At 45.0% G+C, this 22,019-nt stretch overlaps 1 protein-coding gene across 3 annotated transcripts in view; it reads left to right on the plus strand.

Moving 5' to 3' along the window:
• The window catches only part of LOC126194703 (A disintegrin and metalloproteinase with thrombospondin motifs 16), a 504,959-nt gene that overhangs the window by 91,229 nt on the left and 391,711 nt on the right, over positions 1 to 22,019 (plus strand). For all 3 annotated transcript variants that reach the window (XM_049932938.1, XM_049932939.1, XM_049932940.1), the window contains exon 2: positions 10,355 to 10,533. In XM_049932938.1, the coding sequence (XP_049788895.1) occupies positions 10,411 to 10,533 (123 nt within the window). In that variant the 5' untranslated portion in view covers positions 10,355 to 10,410. The remainder of the gene's footprint in view (positions 1 to 10,354; positions 10,534 to 22,019) is intronic.

Raw genomic sequence — 22,019 nt, forward strand, 5'->3', positions numbered from 1 at the left:
ACAGCCGACTTTGCTAGCGATGGTTCACTGTCTACATACGCTCTCATTTGCAGAGACGATAGTTTAGCATAGCCTTCAGCTACGTCATTTGCTAAGACCTAGCAAGGCGCCATATTCAGTTACTAGGAATGTATTCTGAACAGATAATATTGTGAATCATGTACCGTCAAGAGCGACGTTCATCATTAATGGATTAAAGTTAAGCATCAAACTAATTACGTCCGCTTTCTGAATTCTAATTCCTTGTCATGTCAGTATAGTCCTTCCCTCCTCACGCCAGCTTGCGTGAGCTAAAACGCGTGCATTTCGGCCTCCTCTAGTATCACGGTGTTGGCTCTTCTGCCAACACAACAGATAGTACAGTACTTCCCAGTCCCATCGACCGAACAGAGCAGCCACAGCTTGCGTTGTGTGCGCCCGCGCATTGTCGTGCAAAATGATGGGTGGGATGCGCAGAAAGTGTCGCCTCTTCTTTCGCAAAGCTGGTCGCAGGTGATGCTCGAAAAACGACCAGCGCATGTGATGTAAAAGCAGTAGACTCACTTCCAGTGGCTGGCGGTTGCTATTTTGTGGCATTAGTGTGACCCCGTGTAACCACTTCTGGTCCCTATATGTGCGACCGCAAACATTGCCGGTCAACAGTGTCTTACATCTGGCTGTGGCTGCAATTCCTTGGGCTGCAGCGCTTCCGGACAACGTTGTCGGGCTATGCAGTTGGCAATATCCAATTTTTGTGGGCCTAGAGAACATAGCTTTAGATATGAGTTGGCAATGTCGTAGACGATTTACGAGGCACATTTAAATTGCAACGATGTCTCGGAGAACAGGACCCGGATCTCCCGAAACAGTCCGTGCGGTTGTTAGCAGCTGGCGCGCCTTTCGCTGACGACGGAATTCGATTGCCCACTTATAGGCAGTTGATGGGCTGATTACCCGTACAGTTGCTTAAAAGTGGAGGGGTGGGGGGCAGGGTTTCGCGGGCGTCTCGTCGCTATGCTAATGACACATGGCGCCACAGCGGCTTCAACTTTTACTTCCCGCCGATACCGGAAGAAATCCAAACAAATTTAAATACGCTAAGAAAAGCCGGGGCGGTGAGTGTTATAAAAAAAAAGTGCGAGGAGGGACGGAAGCGGCGGAGCGGAGCGGCCACTGGAGGGCAATCTGTATGCTAATCAGGGGCGGCGCCGCCGCGGCAGCGTCTGCTGTGTGTGCGCGGAACGACGCCTTGCGTAACGACGCCCCGCGCCGCGCCGTCAGCGGCAGACACACTGGTGGTGCTGGCGCGCCCCTGCCGAGCACACGCGCTGTATCCGGCGCCCAGCTTTCCCTTCCCTGCTCTTCCTCGGATGAGCTGCTACAGTCCGATCGAAAAGTTGTGCAAGTGAAAACCGATCGAAAAGTTGTGCAAGTGAAAACTGCTGTGTTGGCAGAAGAGCCAACACCGTGTTGCTAGAGGAGGCCGAAATGCACGCGTTTAATTACACGCAGACTGGCGTGAGGTCTGGAACAGGTCAGAGAAATGAGAACTTAGAAAAACTTTAATCCATAATTGGAGTACATCGCTCTTGACGGTACATTAATATGCTCAATATAAACTGGTAATGGCGCCTTGCTAGGTCGTAGCAAATGACGTAGCTGAAGGCTATGCTAACTATCGTCTCGGCAAATGAGAACGTATTTGTTAGTGTAGCATCGCTAGCAAAGTCGGCTGTACAACTGGGGCGAGTGCTAGGAAGTCTCTCTAGACCTGCCGTGTGGTGGCGCTCGGTCTGCAATCACTGACAGTGGCGACACGCGGGTCCGACGAATACTAACGGACCGCGGCCGATTTAAAGGCTACCACCTAGCAAGTGTGGTGTCTGGCGGTGACACCACAAAAACGAAAAGGTGTCCGTGAATAGCATTTGCGTTGCAGCCACGGGTATTAGCGACAACAAACGCAGACGCCTATGTAATATTACATCTACATCTACGCATAAGTGTCTGGCGGAGGGTTCACTCAACCATGTTCAACTTATTTCTCCACCTTTCCAGTTCCAAACAGCACGTGGGACGAATATACAAATCTTGCTGTGTGAAGCCTCATCTAACTATTTTATTAGGATGATCATTCCTCCCCATGTAGGGTGGTTCAAATGGCTCTGAGCACTATGAGACTTACCTTCTGAGGTCATCAGTCCCCTAGAACTTAGAACTACTTAAACCTAACTAACCTAAGGACATCACACACACACCCATGCCCGAGGAAGGATTCGAACCTGCGACCGTAGCGTGTTGGGTGGCGTCCACCAAATATTTTAGCATTTGAAGGAGAAAGTTTGTGATGGAAATTCTGTCAAAAGATATCGTCTTAATGATAAACGCCTTCTTTGTAGTGATTGCGACCCCAACTCGCGTATCATACCCGTGACACTCTCTCCCATGTTTCGCGATGACACAAAATGAACTGTCCTTGAAATCCTATCGCACGACTGAGACAATACTCTACAGGCAAGCACTTTGACTAGAAGCCGCTTGTGATGAACGGTTTCAAAAGCCTTGTGGAAATCTATAAATACGGAATCAATTTGAAATGCCCTGCCGACAGCAGTTATTACTTTGTGTGGACAAAAAGGCAGTTGTGTTTCGCAAGAACTACATTTTCTGAATCCATGTTGGCTACCTGTCAATAGATCGTTTTCTTCGACGCAAAACGTTTAGCAAATAACTCAATCAATTTTTCTTTGAGTTCTTATTGTTCTTCCAATAGGCTTTCATTCTTTCCGAAAACGCTTGTTTACGCTCATCCGCTCACTTTGGTCTGTACTGTTTTTATTTTGGTTTGCTCTGGGTCCTTTCGAATTTCATCCAGCCAAGGTGTGGAATTCTTAAGTGAGGCTACATAATCTATTATTCTCTTCGTCAATCGATTATCTGGTAGTCGGCTGAGATGACCAAAGACTTTCATTCGCCTTTTCCTGATATCAGTTTCGATGTTTGAAAACTTTTCTGTGGTTTTCATCGATTGTAGCCTATAGTCGTCTTGGGCATGCTTTCCTCCTAGTATTTTCCTGATGATCTTTCTCTCTTCTTTTTTGATGTCTTCAAGCTGTTGCCGCGCTGCTGCTACGGTCGCAGGTCGAATCCTGCCTCGGGCATGGATGTGTCTGATGTCCTTAGGTTAGTTAGGTTTAAGTAGTTCTAAGTCTAGGTAACTGATGACCTAAGATGTTAAGTGCCATAGTGCTTAGAGCCATTTGAACCATTTTCAAGTTGTTTTTCTGTCAAGGGTTAGTATTTCACTTGCATATAAGACTGCTGGTTTATGGGAGTATTGTAGTGTCAAATTTTTGCCCCTCTTGACACTGATTTTTTGTCGTAGAGGTTTTGCGTTAACCCTAACCCTTTTTTAATTTTTTGGAGGCGATGTTGATTTGAGATTTTTTCAGTACCTGCCGGTTCGATGAATTCTCAAAGGCATTTAAAGTATGGAACCCTGTTAATTTTACCACATTTTGTTTTCAAGCTTGCAATTTCAGTTTCTGAACAAATGAATTCAGCTTTCTCAAATGAAATTTGTAAACCTACTTTTTCTGCACATTCTTTGAGCATTTCCAGCTGTTTGACTGCAGTCTTCTCATCCTCTATTAGTACTGCCAGGTCGTCCGCATATGCGAGATATGGTATGCAGAGGTTGTTTTTGGGCAACACCCATTCGGATTGGCTTTCAAACCCCACATTTCTTGAGTTCTTTCTCCCATTCTTCCATAGCTTTGTCTAGAACAGAATAGGAAAAAATCCATCACCTTGTCTCACATCTGTCTGAATGTCGAAGGGTTCTGAGATCTCCCCCATAAATTTTACTTTGGATTTCGTGCCAATTAGTGTTTATTTTATGATTTCTCGTGCTTTTGGATCTAATCCCGTCTCTTCTAAAATTTGTAACAGTGAGGACCTGTCTATTGAATCGCATGCTCTTTTGACATCTGCAAATGTGCCTACTACAGGTTTTTGTCTGAGAGCTTTTTGAATATTTATTATTTTGAGTATTTATTATTATTATTACTGATAACAATCATACCCAACCTAAACTACTGGGTAATGCGTTTCCACAAGCACATACGCATAAATAAAGGAACTCGTAATTGGGTGCAGAGCATGAGTACGGGAAGAGAACGAGTTGCTCTGGTTGTCAGACTACTCGGAGTCCCGTGGAGCAGGCCGTGACGTAAGCCGGAGCGCGGGTGCTCTCGTTTCGTAAGGCGGAGTGCTCCGCACGCGTCTGTACCGAGTACCGCGCTGTCTCGTCGAACGTCCGCAAATAAGGTCAGGAATTCAGTCCATCTGCCGCGGACAGAAGGACGTCGCCGTTACCTGTCGCCGCGCCGGTCTAGATACCCCCGGGGCAGGAGCCGCGACACACTGCAACCGCCGCGCCTGGTGTGACGTACTCGTCTCCCCTCGCGTTTGCGGTTTCTGCACACGCCACAGACGAAGCAATTGCATTACACACTCCTAATTAACAGCATCCAGCACGCCCTTTCGCCTTGATAATGCCAGTGACTCCCCGACACACCTAATTTCATGGGGAGACATCCTAATCCATGACTACTCAATCACTCCCCACAATCCACGGAGAATTTGCAGAACTGGGAGATACATTTCACTCGATGATATCGTAGATGTGCCAGTAGGACTGGAGGAAATTGACTTTGGAGGCCACATGAGCACTCTGTTGTATGTGATGTGTTCTTCAGACCACTATGACACAGACCGGGAGCGACAAGTTCTCGTATAATGAAGGTACTGGTCGTTTGCGGGATACTGTAGGGGGATAAAGTAAAATGAATGATCAGCCAGCAGATTCGTGTGTAGCACACCAGTGAGAGACGACGACAGAGGAATTGCCGTGAGCTGAATATTAGTAGCGATATTTCACTGTTAGAGTGAAGATTTCGAAAGGTGCGAAACAATCCATATCAGTTCGGCCAAAGCTGACCAAGAGCTAGTCCGAGCAGCATCGTTATCTCGCCTTATGTGCCAGAAGACGCCCACATCTCGTGTCGCCAGTGGCCATGGGCACGGTATAACTTACATCCCTATCACTGTGTCTCATGTCTGCACAATTACGTGCATATATTGTCTCTCCTAACCATGTTGTTTCGTGGGTCTGTAGGAGCCCTTCAACTTACGAACGTCAATATTGTTCTCAGAACGAGTTTTCACTGTGCAGCCGGAATGTTCGCTGATTTGAAGCTTTCCAGACTGTGCGTCGGGCTGGCAGTCGAACCTGGGACCTTTGCCTCTCGTGGGCAAGTGCTTGTCGACTAAACTGTCCAAGCACGGCTCACGGCCAACCCCTACAGCTTTACTGCCATCATTAGATTCTCTCCTACCTTACAAACTTCACAGAAGTCCTGCTGCATACCTTGCGGGACTCACCCTCGTGCATGAATGGTTACAACTGTTCGCATTTGCATAGCTCGGTCGGCACAATATTTACTAGCCAAAGGCAAACGCCCAAGGTTCCACTCCTGTTCCGGCACACAGTTTGGTTCTGCAAAGAAGTTTCATGAACACTTCCTTCAAGAAAGCATTGAAGGACTTTATCCCGCATATTTGTCAAATGAGCGCGTTTCAATACTCTAACGAGCCCGACGACTGTCTAAAATTAAGCTGCTCATTTATTTCCCTGCCACTGTGCTTGGGCGGTGGGTCCACTCGAGCAGGTTTTCAGTGACCGCGATTGGGCATCACCGGTTTGCGAGGTTGTCAGGAAATGCCCACCGCAGGGCCACGGGCGACCCGGTTTCTCCGCCCGCCGTTTCCTGTTGCTCAGGACACATTGGTAGTGGTAATGCCTCGGCATTTGGCCAAGTCACCTTGTCATCATTCGTGTAGGATGTTTTTTCTCTACTAGCTTCCTTCTCAAGGAACTACACTTTAGGCGTACTGTCACTTTTCTGGCAAGTTGGCGTGCACAGTCGTGGTAGACCTGCGACCTGTACATGCTGCACAGTAATAGAAAGCGGATCTTGCAGCTCTTCAACGACATCGCAGCAGAGGTCATTCCGAACGTTTGAAGTGTGCAGCCCTTATAGGGCGATGACTGCTGCGATGACAGAACCAGCTGTAAATGCGTCTGAGCCTAGCGTCTTGTATTGAAGCGTGACCAAACTCCATTGTACTGTTCGCGGATGATGCCGTTGTACAAGCAAAGATGCCTCGATGCTAGAGAACTGCAGCGAAACGCAGGAAGATTTGCAGAGGATCGACGCCTGGTGCAGGGAGTGGCACTGGACCCTCAGCTTAAACAGATGCAAGATATTGCATATAAATTGGCCGAAAGACCGCTATTGTATGGCTCCACGACTGCAGCTCAGTCTCTGGAAGCAGTCACACCCATTAAATATTAGAGACTGTGCGTAAGAAGCGATTTAAAATAAAACTACCACATAAAACTAATCGTAAGAAAGGTAGATCCCAGGCTGAGATTCGCTGGAAAAGTCCTCAGGTAGCGTACTTCACTGACGAAACAGGTAATTTACAAACCCCTCATTCGACTGGAACTTGAGTATTGAATGGCTCAAATGGCTCTAAGCACTATGGGACTCGACATCTGAGGTCATCAGTCCCCTAGACTTAGAACTACTTAAACCTAAGTAACCTAAGGACAGCATACACATCCATGCCCGAGGCAGGATCGAGCCTGCGACCGTAGGAGCAGCGCGGTTCCGGACTGTGGCGCCTAGAACCGCTCGGTCACAGCGGCCGGCTACTTGAGTACTGCTGGACGGTCTGCGACCCTTACCAAATAGGACTGACAGAGGAAACAGGAACTGAGAGGGAAAATCCTATTTGGAGGGCAGCGCGTTTTTTCATAGATTCGATTAGTAAGTGCGGAAGTGTCACGGAGGGTTCAGCCGACTCCGGTGGCACACGCTACAAGAGAGAGTTTATTGCATCATGGTGTAGTTTACCGTTAAAAGTTCGTGAACATACGTTCCCATAAGAGTCAAGCAGTATGTTGCTTCCTCCTGCGTAAATCTGGCGAAAAGAGCGTAACGCTAAAACTAGATTCAAGCTCATACGGAGGATTATCAACGCTCGTTCTGGGACAGAAGAATCGAACATGACTACGATACAAAAAATACCCCCACCACACACCGTAAGATGGCTTCCGGAGTACAGATGAAGATGCAGAGCATGACTGAGTCTACAGTAGCGCATCACTGAAAATGACTGTGACGCTAGAACACGGCACGGTTTCAGTTTAATCAACTACGATGACCTTGCAGAACTGTTGCAGGCATTACAAGTAGGTGCGAAGTAACACTATTTGTTATCATGAATTTACTCTGGTAAGATGATCTCCGTGAATGAGCAGAACTAATTGGTGATAGCGTAATAAGGTTCAGAGTCAACCGGAAAGTTCAATGGTCATCTCACACCCGTTTATTAAGTCTCTAAACGCGTTTCTGGCCTTATACAGTTGCACAGCAATACGATTCACAGTATCGGAGGCAAGAGCCGAGAAGGTGATACGCGTTAACATATTTGGAACTATTTCGGTTAAAGTACTACTTCGGTTTTTTTTATTTTTATTTATTATTTTTTTTATTCTCTGAAGACGAGAATAATATCACAGTGGTTAAATATAGCGCTTAGAATTGCATTTGTCATTTGCCTTGTGTATAGAACTAGCAATAGCTCCTTTTCCTCGAAACACAACATTTAAGAGTGCTGTCCTTATCGCCAGACTCATTACCTGTACCATACGGCACAGATGCACGGTGAACCATAACTGGTCTTAGGAAGGCGACAGAAAGCTACAAGGAGGAGGCCGTTGTCCAGTTTGACAATGCGGGATTCCCCCATTAGAGCCAATTCTCAATCGAGCGAAGTGATTCGGTCTTTGGATTACTAGACTCGCTTTCGGGAAGACGTCGGTTAAAGTTCCAGTCCACCCATCCAAATTTATATCTTGCACTATTTCCCTAAATTGCTTGAGGAGGGTATCGGATGCCTAATTCGATGTGTGAGGGCTGACTGCCTCTCCTAATCGAACTTGTGCTCGTCTCTAATGATCTTATTGTCGACTGGATGTTAGACCATAAGCCTTCTTTCTTCATTTCAGCTTTTAGTGATTGAGTCTTGAAAAGTTTATGAATACGATTGCCTTCTTCCCTGTCATCGCTGAACTAGTTTATTCATTGTATCCTGTATTTCCATACGTTATATCAGTTATATACTTTTGTACTCCTTCCCCAGGAAGTACAATAATGCTAATTGTCAAAGTCCCTGTTTAGGGTCCCATTTTTCATTCGGCACGAAACAGCATCGTTTGCTTCCTTTCACAATACAATGGCGCGTTAATGCAATCATTATAGCCATTTTGTTTCGCCAGACGGCATATTTTCGTGAGATATTCGTTCCGTTTTAAGTGCGTATGAATGTAAATTCAAAAATAAAACTACTCGGATTAAAAATCACATGTCTATAAGGTACAATACATATGTAGAATTGTGGACAGTTCGGAATGTGAGTGTCACGGGAAGCGTGCAAGGGATAAGTCCCTGCAGTCGCGCTATTCATCTGTGTCCTCGGTGGCTCAGATGGATAGAGCGTCTGCCATGTAAGCAGGAGATCCCGGGTTCGAGTCCCGGTCGGGGCACACATTTTCAGCTGTCCACATGGAGGTATAACAACAACACCTCTCGGCAGCTGAGGTTGTCAGTTAGTCATCATTTATTCCAGGGAAAAGCTGCACGGTCATCAACAGTAACTGTTCTTTCGAGAACAAGTTACTGTCTTCATATATATAATCACTTCCTAATCAGAAGTACCACAAAAAATTTGGAAACTTAAACGAAATAATCTAAGCAAATTTAACATAGCATTTGTCGAATTGTGCTGTAAGCCTGACATGTTCTTGTTAAAAATAAATCCATTTCCTCTCCCGTGGAAAAATCCACTCTCACTCGCCGTGAAGCCGGCCGCGGTGGACGAGCGGTTCTAGGCGCTTCAGTCCGGAAACGCGCGACTGCTACGGTCGCAGGTTCGAATCCTGCCTCGGGAATGGATGTGTGCGATGTCTTTAGGTTAGTTAGGTATAAGTAGTTCTAAGTTCTAGGGGACTGATGACCTCAGATGTTAAGTCCCATAGTGCTCAGAGCCATTTGAACCACCTCCCGTGCCGGCCGAAGTGGCCGTGCGGTTAAAGGCGCTGCAGTCTGGAACCGCAAGACCGCTACGGTCGCAGGTTCGAATCCTGCCTCGGGCATGGATGTTTGTGATGTCCTTAGGTTAGTTAGGTTTAACTAGTTCTACGTTCTAGGGGACTAATGACCTCAGCAGTTGAGTCCCATAGTGCTCAGAGCCATTTGAACCATTTTTGAACCACCTCCCGTGAAATAACTAGAATCGATTGATTCTGTTTGTTTACCAGCAATTGGAGTACTTAGTTTGGGCGACAAAGTGAGGCCACAGAACCAGGATATTACCACGGATCTTAGGTTTGTTCGAATAGAGAACGTTTTGTCACCTATCCTGAAGTTCTGAAATGAAGAATAGAGTTATTCGAATATATATAAATAAGAGGCAGTGCCAGCCTCTGGGATGTCTTTGGGTATATTTGAGGAATCTTCTGTTGCGGTGATAACGAATTATTAGATTAGGTGTTCCGATCACATTACAAAACTTGCTCTTACGTTAGCACAGCAGCACACCAGAAATTGCAACGAAGCTTACGAAAGCGTTTTTACAAATACATTTTTAAATTAAAATAAGCGTGATCGAAACTTCTGAAATGCTTCATGTGATCCATTATGATTTCATTTCATTCTAGCGTGAAAATTTATGTGGGTAAGCAAAGACACATAATATACGGTAGTAATGTGGTCGATCATTACTGAACAGGCCTCCGTCCTACAATGAAGCACAGTGAACGAACAGTGCTACTTAATAATGATATTCATTGGATAACTGGTTGTAGTACTGGATTTATTATATTTCGTTCCTTCTATTTTATTGTATTCTTATGTTTTCTCTTTCTCAATTTTAGCTTGCCTGCTAAAAGATATAGGGTTATTGCTGGAGTTAATAAGGCGAACGAGCGTGATGAGGCAGATGGCGGTTCCGTGAGGCAACTAGCAGCAATTAAGTTCACTGCTCTTGCAACAGCAGCAAACGTCGTGCAAGGCTCTTTATATTATGCTTACCTACCCATGCACATTTCGATTACTTTACTTCGCTTTCCCTCTTCCGGCACATTCCAGAACAGCAAACTGCAGTAGAGCTTAGTTATCTTCGATTCGTAACGTTTCGGCGTGTCTTCGAAACCTAATCTTCAGGCTGCGGTTTTCCTTTGTAGACGCACGGGCAGCAGCTGGATCGTCAGCAGCAGCAGCAGCTACAACGAGACGCAAGATGGCGTCCGCGTTCAGCGCCGTGTCGCTGGCGACGCTGATCCTGCACTTCCTGGCAGCGACCAGTGCGTCCCCCACCGCCCAAGAGTCAAAGCCCGCTAAGGAGTTACCAAAGTCACCGTCGGTGAGTAAGGCCTCCGCCTATGCTATGCTTCGCCAAGTCTTGCTTCCGGTGATAAAACTGGCTTCTTCATAAGCGTTCGCTTGGATCAACCAAAGACAGTGCACCCTACATCAGATCAGCCTTGCCGTTCGTCCAGTTTTCCTTCCCAATGTACGAGTCAAATAGCTCCACGACCGGGCCCACTTTTTCTTAAGGGATTAGTCACTCTTCTCGAAGTCCTTCTTTCTCTTACCCACACCGTCAGTTTTACAATTCAGACCCTCGTCATTTCCCCTGCATTTTTTGTCCATTTTCCACTTCCAGCACGTAAAATACACAGTTTTCCTACCTGCTGCTAACCAACCGGTCACTGTTCTATAAATATGGCCTGGCTTCCGTTGTACCATAGTAGGCACCAAAGCTCATGCTAACAAAACACTCATGACTAAAACACATGCCTAAAAAATTACAGCCCAACTCTTGCTCCTCTGAACCCTCATACTGGGATCCCCATTGAGCAGCATAACCCCTAGCCTCCAAGTTCGACTTCATTTCATACAATGTTACATTTATCAACATCGCTGTTTTCACCATCATACAAGAACAACAACTATTAAAATAACATTATACGATCATCAGTTCAGCGTTTGAAAGTTGTCATTTCCGCTTACAGCTGTTTACATTTAGTGTTATGCTACTGAAATTTGAGCTTTCAAACATACTCAATTACTGCCATTGCACGATATGAATCAAATCATAGGTGGAATCGAATAAATACACTGAAGAGCCAAAAAAACTGATACATCTGCCGAACATCATGCAGGGCCCCAACGAGCACGCAAAAGTTCCGCTACACGACATGTGATGGCCTAAACTGATGTATGAAGTAATTCTGGAGGAACTAGACACCATGAATCCAGCAGGGCTGTCCATAAATCCCTAAGAGTACGAGGGGGTGGAGATCTCTTCTGAACAGCACATTGCAAGGCATCCCAGATATACTCAATAATATTCGTGTCTAGGGAGTTTGGTGGCCAGAGGAAGTGTTTAAACTCAGAAGAGTGTTTCTGGAACCAATCTGTAGCAATTCTGGACATGTGGGCTGTCGCATTGTCCTGTTGGAAATGCCCACGTCCGTCGGAATACACAATGGACATGAATGGATGCAGTTGATCAGACAGGATACTTACGTACGTGTCACCTGTTAGAGTCGTATCTAGACGTATCAGGGGTCCCATATCACTCCAACTGCACACGCCCCTCACCATTACAGAGCCTCCACTAGCTTGTACAGTCTCCTGATGACATGCAGGGTCGATGAATCCATGAGGTTGTCTCCATACCCGTACACGTTTATCTGCTCGATACAATTAGAAACGAGACTCGTCCAACCAGAACATGTTTCCAGTCATCAAAAGTCCAACGTCGGTGTTGACGGGCGCAGGCGAGGCGTAAACCTTTGTGTCGTGCAGTTATGAAGGGTACAAGAGTGGACCTTCGGCTCCGAAAGGCCATACCGATGATGTTTCGTTGAATAGTTCGCACGCTGACACTTGTTGATGGTCCAACACTGAAATCTGCAGCAATTTGCGGAAGGGTTGCACTTCTGTCGCGTTCAACGATTCTCTTCAGTTGTCATTGATCCTGTTCTTGCAGGGTCTTTTTCTGAACGCAGCGATGTCGGATATTTCATGTTTTACCGGCTTCCTGAAATTCACGGTACACTCGTGAAATGGTCGTACAGGAAAATCCCCACTGCATCGCTACTTCGGTGATGCTGTGTCATCGCTCGTGCACCGGCTATAAAACCACGTTAAAACTCACTTAAACCTTGATAACCCGCCATTGTAGCAGCAGTAACCGATCTAAAAACTGCACCAGACACTTGTTGCCTTATATAGTCGTTTTTGACCGCAGCGCCGTATTCTACCTGTTTACATATCTCTGTATTTGAATACGCATGCCTATACCAGTTTCTTTAGCGCTCAGTGTAGTTCTACAACCAGGCCTACTCTCTCTTAAAGCGTCAGGCACACTTGTTCAACTCCTTGTTTTTCTTACCCACACCGTCAACTTCGCATGTCAGACCCTCTGACTCGTTTCCCCTGAGTTTCTTGCACATTTCCAACTTCAGGTACGTAAAAGACGCAGCTTTCCTACCTGCTGCTAACCAACAGCAACTTCTCCTTTCTTTTCTTTTTCACTGTCCCATAAATATGGCCTGGCTTCCATTGTACCACAGCAGGCACCAAATCCCATATTAACAAAAGACTTTTGACCAAAACACCTACCTCGAAATTAAAGTGCCCTCTTGCTCTTCTGCGTCCTCACACTCGGAATCCCCATCAGCCGCAGAACCCCTATCCTTCCACTTGGACTTCTTCATTTCATACACTGCTACATTTATCAATATCGCTGTTTTCACCATCATCAACAATTGTCACAATAACATTATATGATCATCAGCTCAGTTGTCATTTCCTCTTATGGCTGTTTACATTTCGTGTTATGCTACGGAAATTTCAGCATACTGCCACAATTAGTGCCATTGCACAATATGAATCAAGTCATAGGGACAATCTAACACGTGAATTGTCCTCGTAAATGGCTTAATGTCGAAATTTACGATCGCATATCATACAATGTAGAAAACCATAAGTGGAAATGAGGTCTTTCAAACAATTTATACAAACTGTTAACCTACCGATTACTCGAGAAAACATCATTTTTTAAAGAATGTTTCAATATCACTTCTTATTAAATCAAAAATGTAATGTTTTTTTTTTTTCATTTATAACGTGGACGAAGATTGGAAATTTCTGCTGGTGACACTCACGCCCGCGAGAATGATGTGAATAAAATAACAAAAATATAAATAAAACTCAGAGCCGAGTGAACTTTACAATTTCAGATTCATCATTCATATTATCCTGACTTACAACACGGTGTTAGACTGCGAAGGTGGAGATCTGGGTATAAATCACCCTCGCACCTCATTTTTTTTCACAAAATTTCGAACTGCCTTTCTGGTCATTGACGTATCTGTTCTCTCTATTCAAAGTTGTGTGTGTGTGTGTGTGTGTGTGTGTGTGTGTTTGTGTGTGTGTGTGTCGTGGCGTAATGTCCGTTTGCAACAGCGGCGTGTAACGAAGAGACCTCCAGACGTACGTACCTCCTATTAGTTCTAAACAGTTACCACATGTTATGTTTATTACACTTGTGGAAGTTTTGACTCTTGAATTCCTTCGTTGTCACATAGTCCACACCAGTTCATTGGTTGTTTTCATTTCTGTGACAGTTCTATGCGGCGTCTCACCTGCTCTGACTTTCATCACATTTACTTGCGACGGTGATATATTCTTACCACATGATCCATATTCTGTGATGAACAGTGAGAGCGGGCGAGACGACGCACAGACCTCTCACAGAAATGATAACAAGAAATAAATGGGTGTGAACTGTGTTACAACAAAGGAATTCAAGAGCCAAAACTTCCAAAACGGAACGCAAGAGGCATACATGTGGTACCTGTGTAGAAAAAAAAGGAGGTACGTACGTCTGGAGGTCACTTCGTTATATGTCGCTGTTGAAAACGGACATCACTCCACAACACATAAACAGATGTGAATACAGCGAACAGATAGATCTCCCGCTTCGCAGTTTAACACCGTGACCACACAATCACGACACTACGCTCTATGACGTAGTTGGATATTGCAGATATTAAGGATGGACCGTTCACTGTTTCTATTTTGCTTCCTTTTTTCACAGTTCAGTACACCTTCTTCCTGTTTGATCTGTGTTCAGCTTTTGACGGGCTATCCAATGGGCCATTTTACCACTAAATATGAGGGGGGTGCGATGGGGAGTTTCCGTTGTCAGAAAAATCAAAGGAGATACCGGAAATCGAACCAAGATCCTTCCGCAACGAAGGCAGCGATGTTAACCTTTCGAGTACGGAAGCGGTAAGAAAAGTAACATAAAACGGTTAAGTCATTACAACGCTCACAATGACGCTTGTAAACACAAAAAGTTTCATACAGGTTCCAGCCTTGCCGGAAACATCTGACACGTAAGTCAGCCCGGAATCCAGCCTGTCACCATGCGTGAGCTGTGACCTAGAGGCCCGGAATTCTTACGTCGCTCCGCGCAGTTGACAACTCGGTTAGATAACAGGAAGCCGGCAGCCTGCAGAACATAACACTCGGTGTTGACGTGCCCGCGTGTAACACTAGCGCTGTTTCGTCGACAAATTACACGTTACGTAAGGCGGGCGAGCCGGCCGACCGCGAGAAATCTGTAGCCCCCGACTTGTCTTCGGCCCAAGGGTGGGCTGGTGCGGGCCATCGTAAAAGGAACAGACACGTGTCGCTTCGCAAAGAGGTGCGAACTACACCTTGGGAACGGCCGCCACTTCCCGTACAAAAAAGGCCGTAAAGCACTTCCGGGACCTCTTCCGCAGTGCAGACTGGCAGCCCCTGGCGCCATTGGGTCAGTCCTGCCGCCGAGGGAACGTGTGGTGTGTACAGGGTGCGGCGCATAAATTCGGATGAATGAAACTTTCTAAACAGCAAATTTGTTAAAACATAATATAAATGAAAATGAATATCCTTTTACGTATAAGTAGTGGTATCTTACAAGGGTAACATTACTCGATGTAACCCCCTTCAGACGCAATGATCGCCTCCAATCTTGTTCCGAAGCGATCGCACGCACTCTTTAAAACAGTGTTGTCCATATTTGCGAATGCTACTTCGATAGTAGTGCGTATAGAAGCGACATTAGGGTGCCTCGTCTTAATTGGTAACTCTTTCGACTACGCTGCAATCGTAGTAGTCGAAGGGGCTCAAATCCGAGCTATTCGGGGGCCAGAACTCCTTTGACCACAGAACATGTCAACGTTATCCGAAAGCCAGTTCTGGACTAAATGGTTCGTACAAGATCCTCCTCTGCCATCCGACGCATTGTGCGCTCGCTGACATTCAATACTGACGCCAATTTCCTCAGCGATTGCCCCTGGTTCTCCGAAATCAGTGTCTGAGCCTTTTCTATGAGTGCCACAGTTCGTGACACGCGTTTCCTCGAATAAGATTTTCTCTTCGGGTTAGTGGAATCTTCCCCAGACTTCTCCGAAGCATTACACTTGGCGACAATATCGAAAATAGTTTATCTCGGGTACCCGAAGAATCGAACTGTTTCAGTGGACGAGCGCCCAGCGCGAAATCTTTCGATAATCGCGGCTCCTCGGCTGTACTCCGCACCTGTTCGTAATATCTCGGTCATTTTGAGGTTCTGGCGGTTTATTAGAAGCCTATGGCTTTCAAGAACGCCAATCGCTACCTTCGGCGGAACTACGATATGGCGGAAAATTCCATTTGAAATTTGTCCAGATTTAAGCACCGCCCCTTGTAAGCGCGAAATAGCTGTCTCGAGTCCCTGCAGCCTTAGGCAAGACTTGCACCGAAGGTTTATTTTTATGTAAGGTTTTAATTCCAAATAAAAGCAAATGACGATGCACTTATGCCCTATAGACTTGAGACTAAGGAAAGAGAAAGACGTAAATGTAACAGGGCACCGTCTCACAAAAAATCACTTGCTCCAAAATCCAACATGAGTCTAAACTAAGACTTACGAAGCAATGAATGAACACTAACAATTAACATTAACAAAAAGAGACTAGTTACAAGACAAGGAACATTATAAACAATCGACCCCCAAAGTTAGTGTTAATTACCGGTATAGAAAACCTAGCATAAAAGAGACATTAATCAGTAAAGCAGAGAGAGAAAAATCTTACCTCTGTTAATGTAATTCTTTAATAAATGCATGTGAAATCTTGAACGTGTTTCTGTAAACGACTTCTAGTACGTTCCACCCGTTGTCGTCAGTCTGGTATGATCTAGTGCTTTATCTCTGGTGAAAGGTAAGCTGAAAAAAAAACAAACATAATGGGACTAGAATTTGGCATTTATTCTGTGAAAGTACCAGACGACCTGGTGTTCTGAAGTTTTCCATCTTGAGGCCACAGTTGTATCATTCTGGATAGAGAGTGATAAACAGTGTCGTGACCTCGGTCGCGCCTTATGTGAAGTGGCAGGAATGTTGATGATGATGTTTGGTATGTGGGGCGTTCAAGTGCGCGGTTATCAGCGCCCGTACAAATTCCCAACCTTTCTCAGTTCAAACTCGCCATTTTCATGAACGATAATGAAACGATGAGGACAACACAAACTCCCTGTCATCTCAAGGCTGGTGAAAATCCCTGACCCAGCCGGGAATCGAACCCGGGAAGTGAGAACGCGACCACGGGACCACGAGCTGCGGACAAAGTGGTAGGAATGTTTTTGATGAAATTCATTAGGGACGAAGCGACATATCACTTTAGTTGTTTGCTGAAAATTATTCAGCGGTGGCCTCATTTTCAACGGCAAAGAGACAATGAAATATATTAATTACAGTACACTGTCTGACGCTAATAACATTTTATCTTCAGACAGAGACTTGCAAAATGCTCTATGTCTAGAGAAACAGTGTGCGAAATGACGCAGTTCGGTCTAAGGCGCTGCAGTCATTGACTGTGCGGCTGGTCCCGGCGGAGGTTTGAGTCCTCCCTCGGGCATGGGTGTGTGTGTATGTCCTTAGGATAATTTAGGTTAAGTAGTGTGTAAGCTTAGGGACTGCTGACCTTAGCAGTTAAGTCCCATAAGATTTCACACACATTTTTTTGACGCAGTTCGTCGTTTCCCAAGAACACAGGATGAAATATTCGCCGGCCACCGAGAAGTGAAGCAGACCTCTCCGCGTTCCAGTCCTTACGGACTATACTGTTCCGACCGGTGGCCGTGTCGTCCTCTGCCAAAGGCTTAATTCGGATGCGATATGGAGGACGCGGGGGCAGTGCAACTTCCTGTCGGCCTTTATGATTTTGCGATGTCTTGGAGTCGCTACTTCTCACGTCTGTTAGCATCAGGCTGCTAACAGCAACCATTTCCAGTCCAAAAATATCTGCCAGTGCCGGGAATTGAATGGGGTCCTCCACAATTAAGGGATTAAATTAGTTATGTAATGAGTGTTGTCAAATTTTCTTCCAATCCTCGGTTTATAATGTAATGGGAATAGCAATTAGGGGAAAGGTACGCTGAAAACTCTGGCCCATGTACTATATTGTCATTTACAGACTGTACTTATGCCTGTAAATATAGAGGAGCGTATATCGTTTTACGACATTGTTTGTACCTAAATACTCCTCCTAAATACTCAATAAGAACAGAACAGACCTCACTCAATCAACGAAACTATTGCTGAAGTTATGCTAAGTGAAAACAAAACAAAAAGAAAGAATGTGATTCCTGTAATTTTCAAAGCTGGAATGGAGAAGTAAGTGTTTCACACTTTTGTAAAAAGATGAACTAAGGTTTTTCGACTGAAACATGCCTCCAGAGGTAACTGAATTATGCGTGCACACAGAAAAAGTGTAGCAGAGCTCGCAGAACCTGATTAGTTTGATTAGTGCTTGCTGACAAAACAAAAAACACACAAGACTACAGCATAAGATTGGGGACATTACGCACATGCAATAGCTACCTCGAAATAAATGTGTACCCTTCTATGCAACAGCGTGTCATCATCACTCAAAATACTCACAGCCTTATTTGTTTCCCATTGACCTCAATCATAAGATTTCTCTTCGGTAGCTTTGGCCTTGATCGGAAAGAGCGCCTCTGTTTTCGGCACCGGCTTTTATGCCTCTAGTCGCCGTTGTAATTCATTACTCCGCGTCACTTGATTGTAGTGTGTGTCACGTGGCATTATATGCTACCTGCTCACGAACAATGAATATTCATCTTTCACTTTATTAGTTTTTTTCTTAAACTGTCGTTGTGCTATGACTAGAAAATCAGGACACACGATCTGACACGCAGAGTCGTAAATTTTTCTGCGCGTAAGTTGTCTAGAAGAATGTTCGACCATATAAGAATGGATCAGGAAGAACTGCAGGGTTGTACGAAGCGTTTGACGACATCTGCTATAAGAAGCAAACGTCAGGTAGTCTCATCATTTGCAATTTTACTTTATTTTACGAGTCCAAAGTCCACGGTATCTTCGTTTTCCAATTTCCGCCGTTCGTTTCAGTAGTTTTCTGTGGTAAAAGCAGTTCATGCTCATTTACAGCTTCGATTATATTTGGTCAGTGAAGAAGATTTTCCAGACTCTGGATCCGTCGGCAGTAACATTTTTCCCCACGGTGTAAACCTGTCTCACCCGGTGGCCCCTACATCACAAACCGTTGTACTCGCCCTTTTGAGCGTTATCCAGTTGGCGTCTGGTAAGTGCTGCCCACCAAAGATTTATTCATGTGTGACGAATTCTGCATTCTCGAAGACGGTCGAATATGATCTGTTGCGTTAATACAAGGTGTTGGAAAAAGGACTTTCAAAATTCATATAAATTAATTCATAGTACCTACAGAGGGGATTGTAATGTCAATTTGTAGAGAGATACATCAAGTTTTGTCTCGCGTAGTTCGCTAGTGCCGAATCACACCGTAAGGAGCGCTAGCAGCAGTTGCGTTAAAAATGGCTGCCTTCACTGGTATAAATGTTTCGTAGAAACAGGGTGCTCGGTAAGACATGGGAAATCATCAGGTCGTCCAAGCACATCTGACGACGTCGTTGAGCGAGTGAGACAGCGTTTTGTCAACGTTGCGATGTAAATGCTTGCTCTAAGTTCAGGTAGAGAAGCCAGTACAGGAGGTACAAACACGATATCCTTGTTGAATCCCCATAAAAAGAACTAGTGGTGTAACGTGTGGAGAACGTGGGGCCAGCCAATTGGCGCATCACGGCCAATCCACTGACATGGAAAGCGGTCACTGAGAAAATCCATGGCGGCAGCCAGGTAGTGGAGTGGTGCACCATCTTGCATGAAGTAAACATTTCGTTCTTGGACATCCTCATCGATTTCGTAGGGCCACCACTGAGTAAGTTACACCTGCAATGCTACATCGAGTTTGGGAAGAAATTGACTTCCGGTGGGATGTGTGCAGGACAACCAACGGAAGCCAAATACATCATCTTTAGTGTAAGGTAAAAAAAAACTTGATGTGTTTCCCTGCAAAACAACACTAAACCCAGCTCTATATCTTCTTTCAATAGATTTATATGAATTTTTGAAACACACTGTTCAGTTATATATTATCAGAGATTGAGTGATGATAGCGTGGTTGTACATGCGGTACTTAGGACCGAGCATTTCTTCCTTTCATGCTCTTATTGCAGCCTTGGCGACCACATTTTTCTCGAATCCATCATCGATGTCTTGGCTGCAATTTAGTATTTCGATAACATACCCTACCAGGCCTCATACCCACTTCTTCAGGAAGTAGCATTTCATCAAAACTAGCAGCAATACTATTGCAAACAATCCACCTCGGAGATACTGCACAGGCAATACAAAAAAGGAGGAAAGTTCTTGGCGTCTGTTGGTTCCTTCCCAGGCTTCAGCAGTGCAGCCACATGTGCAGAGGCAGTTATTCATTACTCCTTTGCCACTAGTCCGAATTTTTCCTTCTTTCGGTGAAGGGGTGGGAAACGTCTAGAGTGGGAGGACAGCTACGTCTCGTGAAAGTTGGCTGGCAAATATCAGCGCAGCACAACACACAGAGGGCGCGGTGCGGGTAGAGGCGTGTTAATTGGACAGCCAGAGAGCTACATAAGATGCTAACGCCTCCCTGACAATGCAGGCGCCGGCCAGGTGGAGACCAGCTACTTGTCGGCGCGCTCGTGTGAGCCATCACTGTTTGTATAGAAAGCGGCGGGCGGCGCGTCTTGCGAAACTCCGCCCAGCAGGGCGCTTGCATAACGATCTGTCGATAGATCTGCACTCGCTGGAACTTAGCCACTGGCGAGGACCACCCACCAGCTTCGATACTTCCTCTTCTTCTCGTTTTGGCCATCGGAGGACCGCGTTAATTCGTATCACCTTGTTTCATTGGTATTTATCTTCGTCTATTGTTATCTAATTCTCATACATTCCAACCTAATTCAGTCTTCTGTCAATGATAATTTTTTGTCCCTGGTCTAATTCTGTCCTGGAAACCTGTACCAGCCGACCATTTGATTTGAAAGCCGTTATGTTGTAAATCTCCGTTACCAATATTTCCATTTCCTTCAGATGATTTTGTACTGCTTGGATAAAGCGTACTTCAGTTCTCTCGTACATTAGAATTTTCCTTCTCTGTTACGTCAAACTCTTTTGTTCCAGTCTAAGGATGTATCCGAAGAACATGCTCCTTTTTCCTGCCGGAGTGCGAGATGGTCTTTATCTAGGTACAGATATCTTGCATAAAATGCGTATTTGAACTATCAACTGGTTTTATTTTAAACCCAAAATCTACTTGCTTCGGTCTTGGACCATCTTCACGGGTAAAGGGTTAAAATGGTTTAAGCCGCCATATTGCATTAGTCATTAGTTAAAATGTGTAGTGCGTTTTACGAATATAATTACATGACACAGGACTGCTCTGTATACAATTTGTATTTTGACTTTAAAAGCAAACATCCAAATACAAATTATATACAGAGAAGTCCTGTGTCATGTAATTATATTCATGAAACGCACTACACATTTTAACTAATAACTAATGCAATATGGCGGCTTGAACTATTTTAATCCTTCATCCGTGAAGATGGACCAAGATCGAAACCGGTACAATTTTGGTTAAAAACAGCTGATGGTTCAAATATGCGTTTTATACATTACTTAACGGCTGTCGGCAGTCATCTTCCAAAAATGCTTAAAACAGAGATCTTGGTTCACTTGTCTCCAACGTGGACCGTCCCTTGTAACTCGAGGTCTCTGTATTCTCACGAGAATCCTTCGTCCCATGAGTTCTGGCCTACTGAGTAATCTTCTTCTTGCAAAGTTCAGATTTCCTATCGCATTTAAGGCTTCAGAGCAGATGACTGTCTGTTAATTCTTCATTTTGCAGTTTTACCGGCCGGAGTGGCCGAGCGGTTCTAGGCGCTACAGTCTGGAACCGCGCGACCGCTACGGTTGCAGGTTCGAATCCTGCCTCGGGCATGGATGTGTGTCATGTCCTTAGGTTAGTTAGTTAAGTAGTTCTATGTTCTAGGGGACTGATGACCTCAGAAGTTAAGTTCCATAGTGCTCAGAGCCATTTGAACCATTTTTGAACAAGTACTAAAAGGCTCATCGTATAATTTTTTAACAATCGTGTAGTAATGAACTGAAATATAAGGGATGAACAGTTTAGACAAGAAGAGAATAGAACCTTCTGAAATGTGGTACTACAGTAGAATGCTGAAAATTAGATGGGTGGATCACATAACTACTGGGGAGAACTGAATAGAACTGAAGAGAAAAGAAATTTGTGGCACAACTTGATTAGAAGAAGGGATAGATCGATAGGACACATTCTGAGACATCATGGGATCATCACTTTAGTATTGGAGTGATGTGCGGGGTGGGGGAGAGAGGGATAAAAA

The sequence above is a fragment of the Schistocerca nitens genome, chromosome 7, assembly GCF_023898315.1.
Source record: "Schistocerca nitens isolate TAMUIC-IGC-003100 chromosome 7, iqSchNite1.1, whole genome shotgun sequence".
NCBI classification, from domain to species: Eukaryota; Metazoa; Arthropoda; class Insecta; order Orthoptera; family Acrididae; genus Schistocerca; species Schistocerca nitens.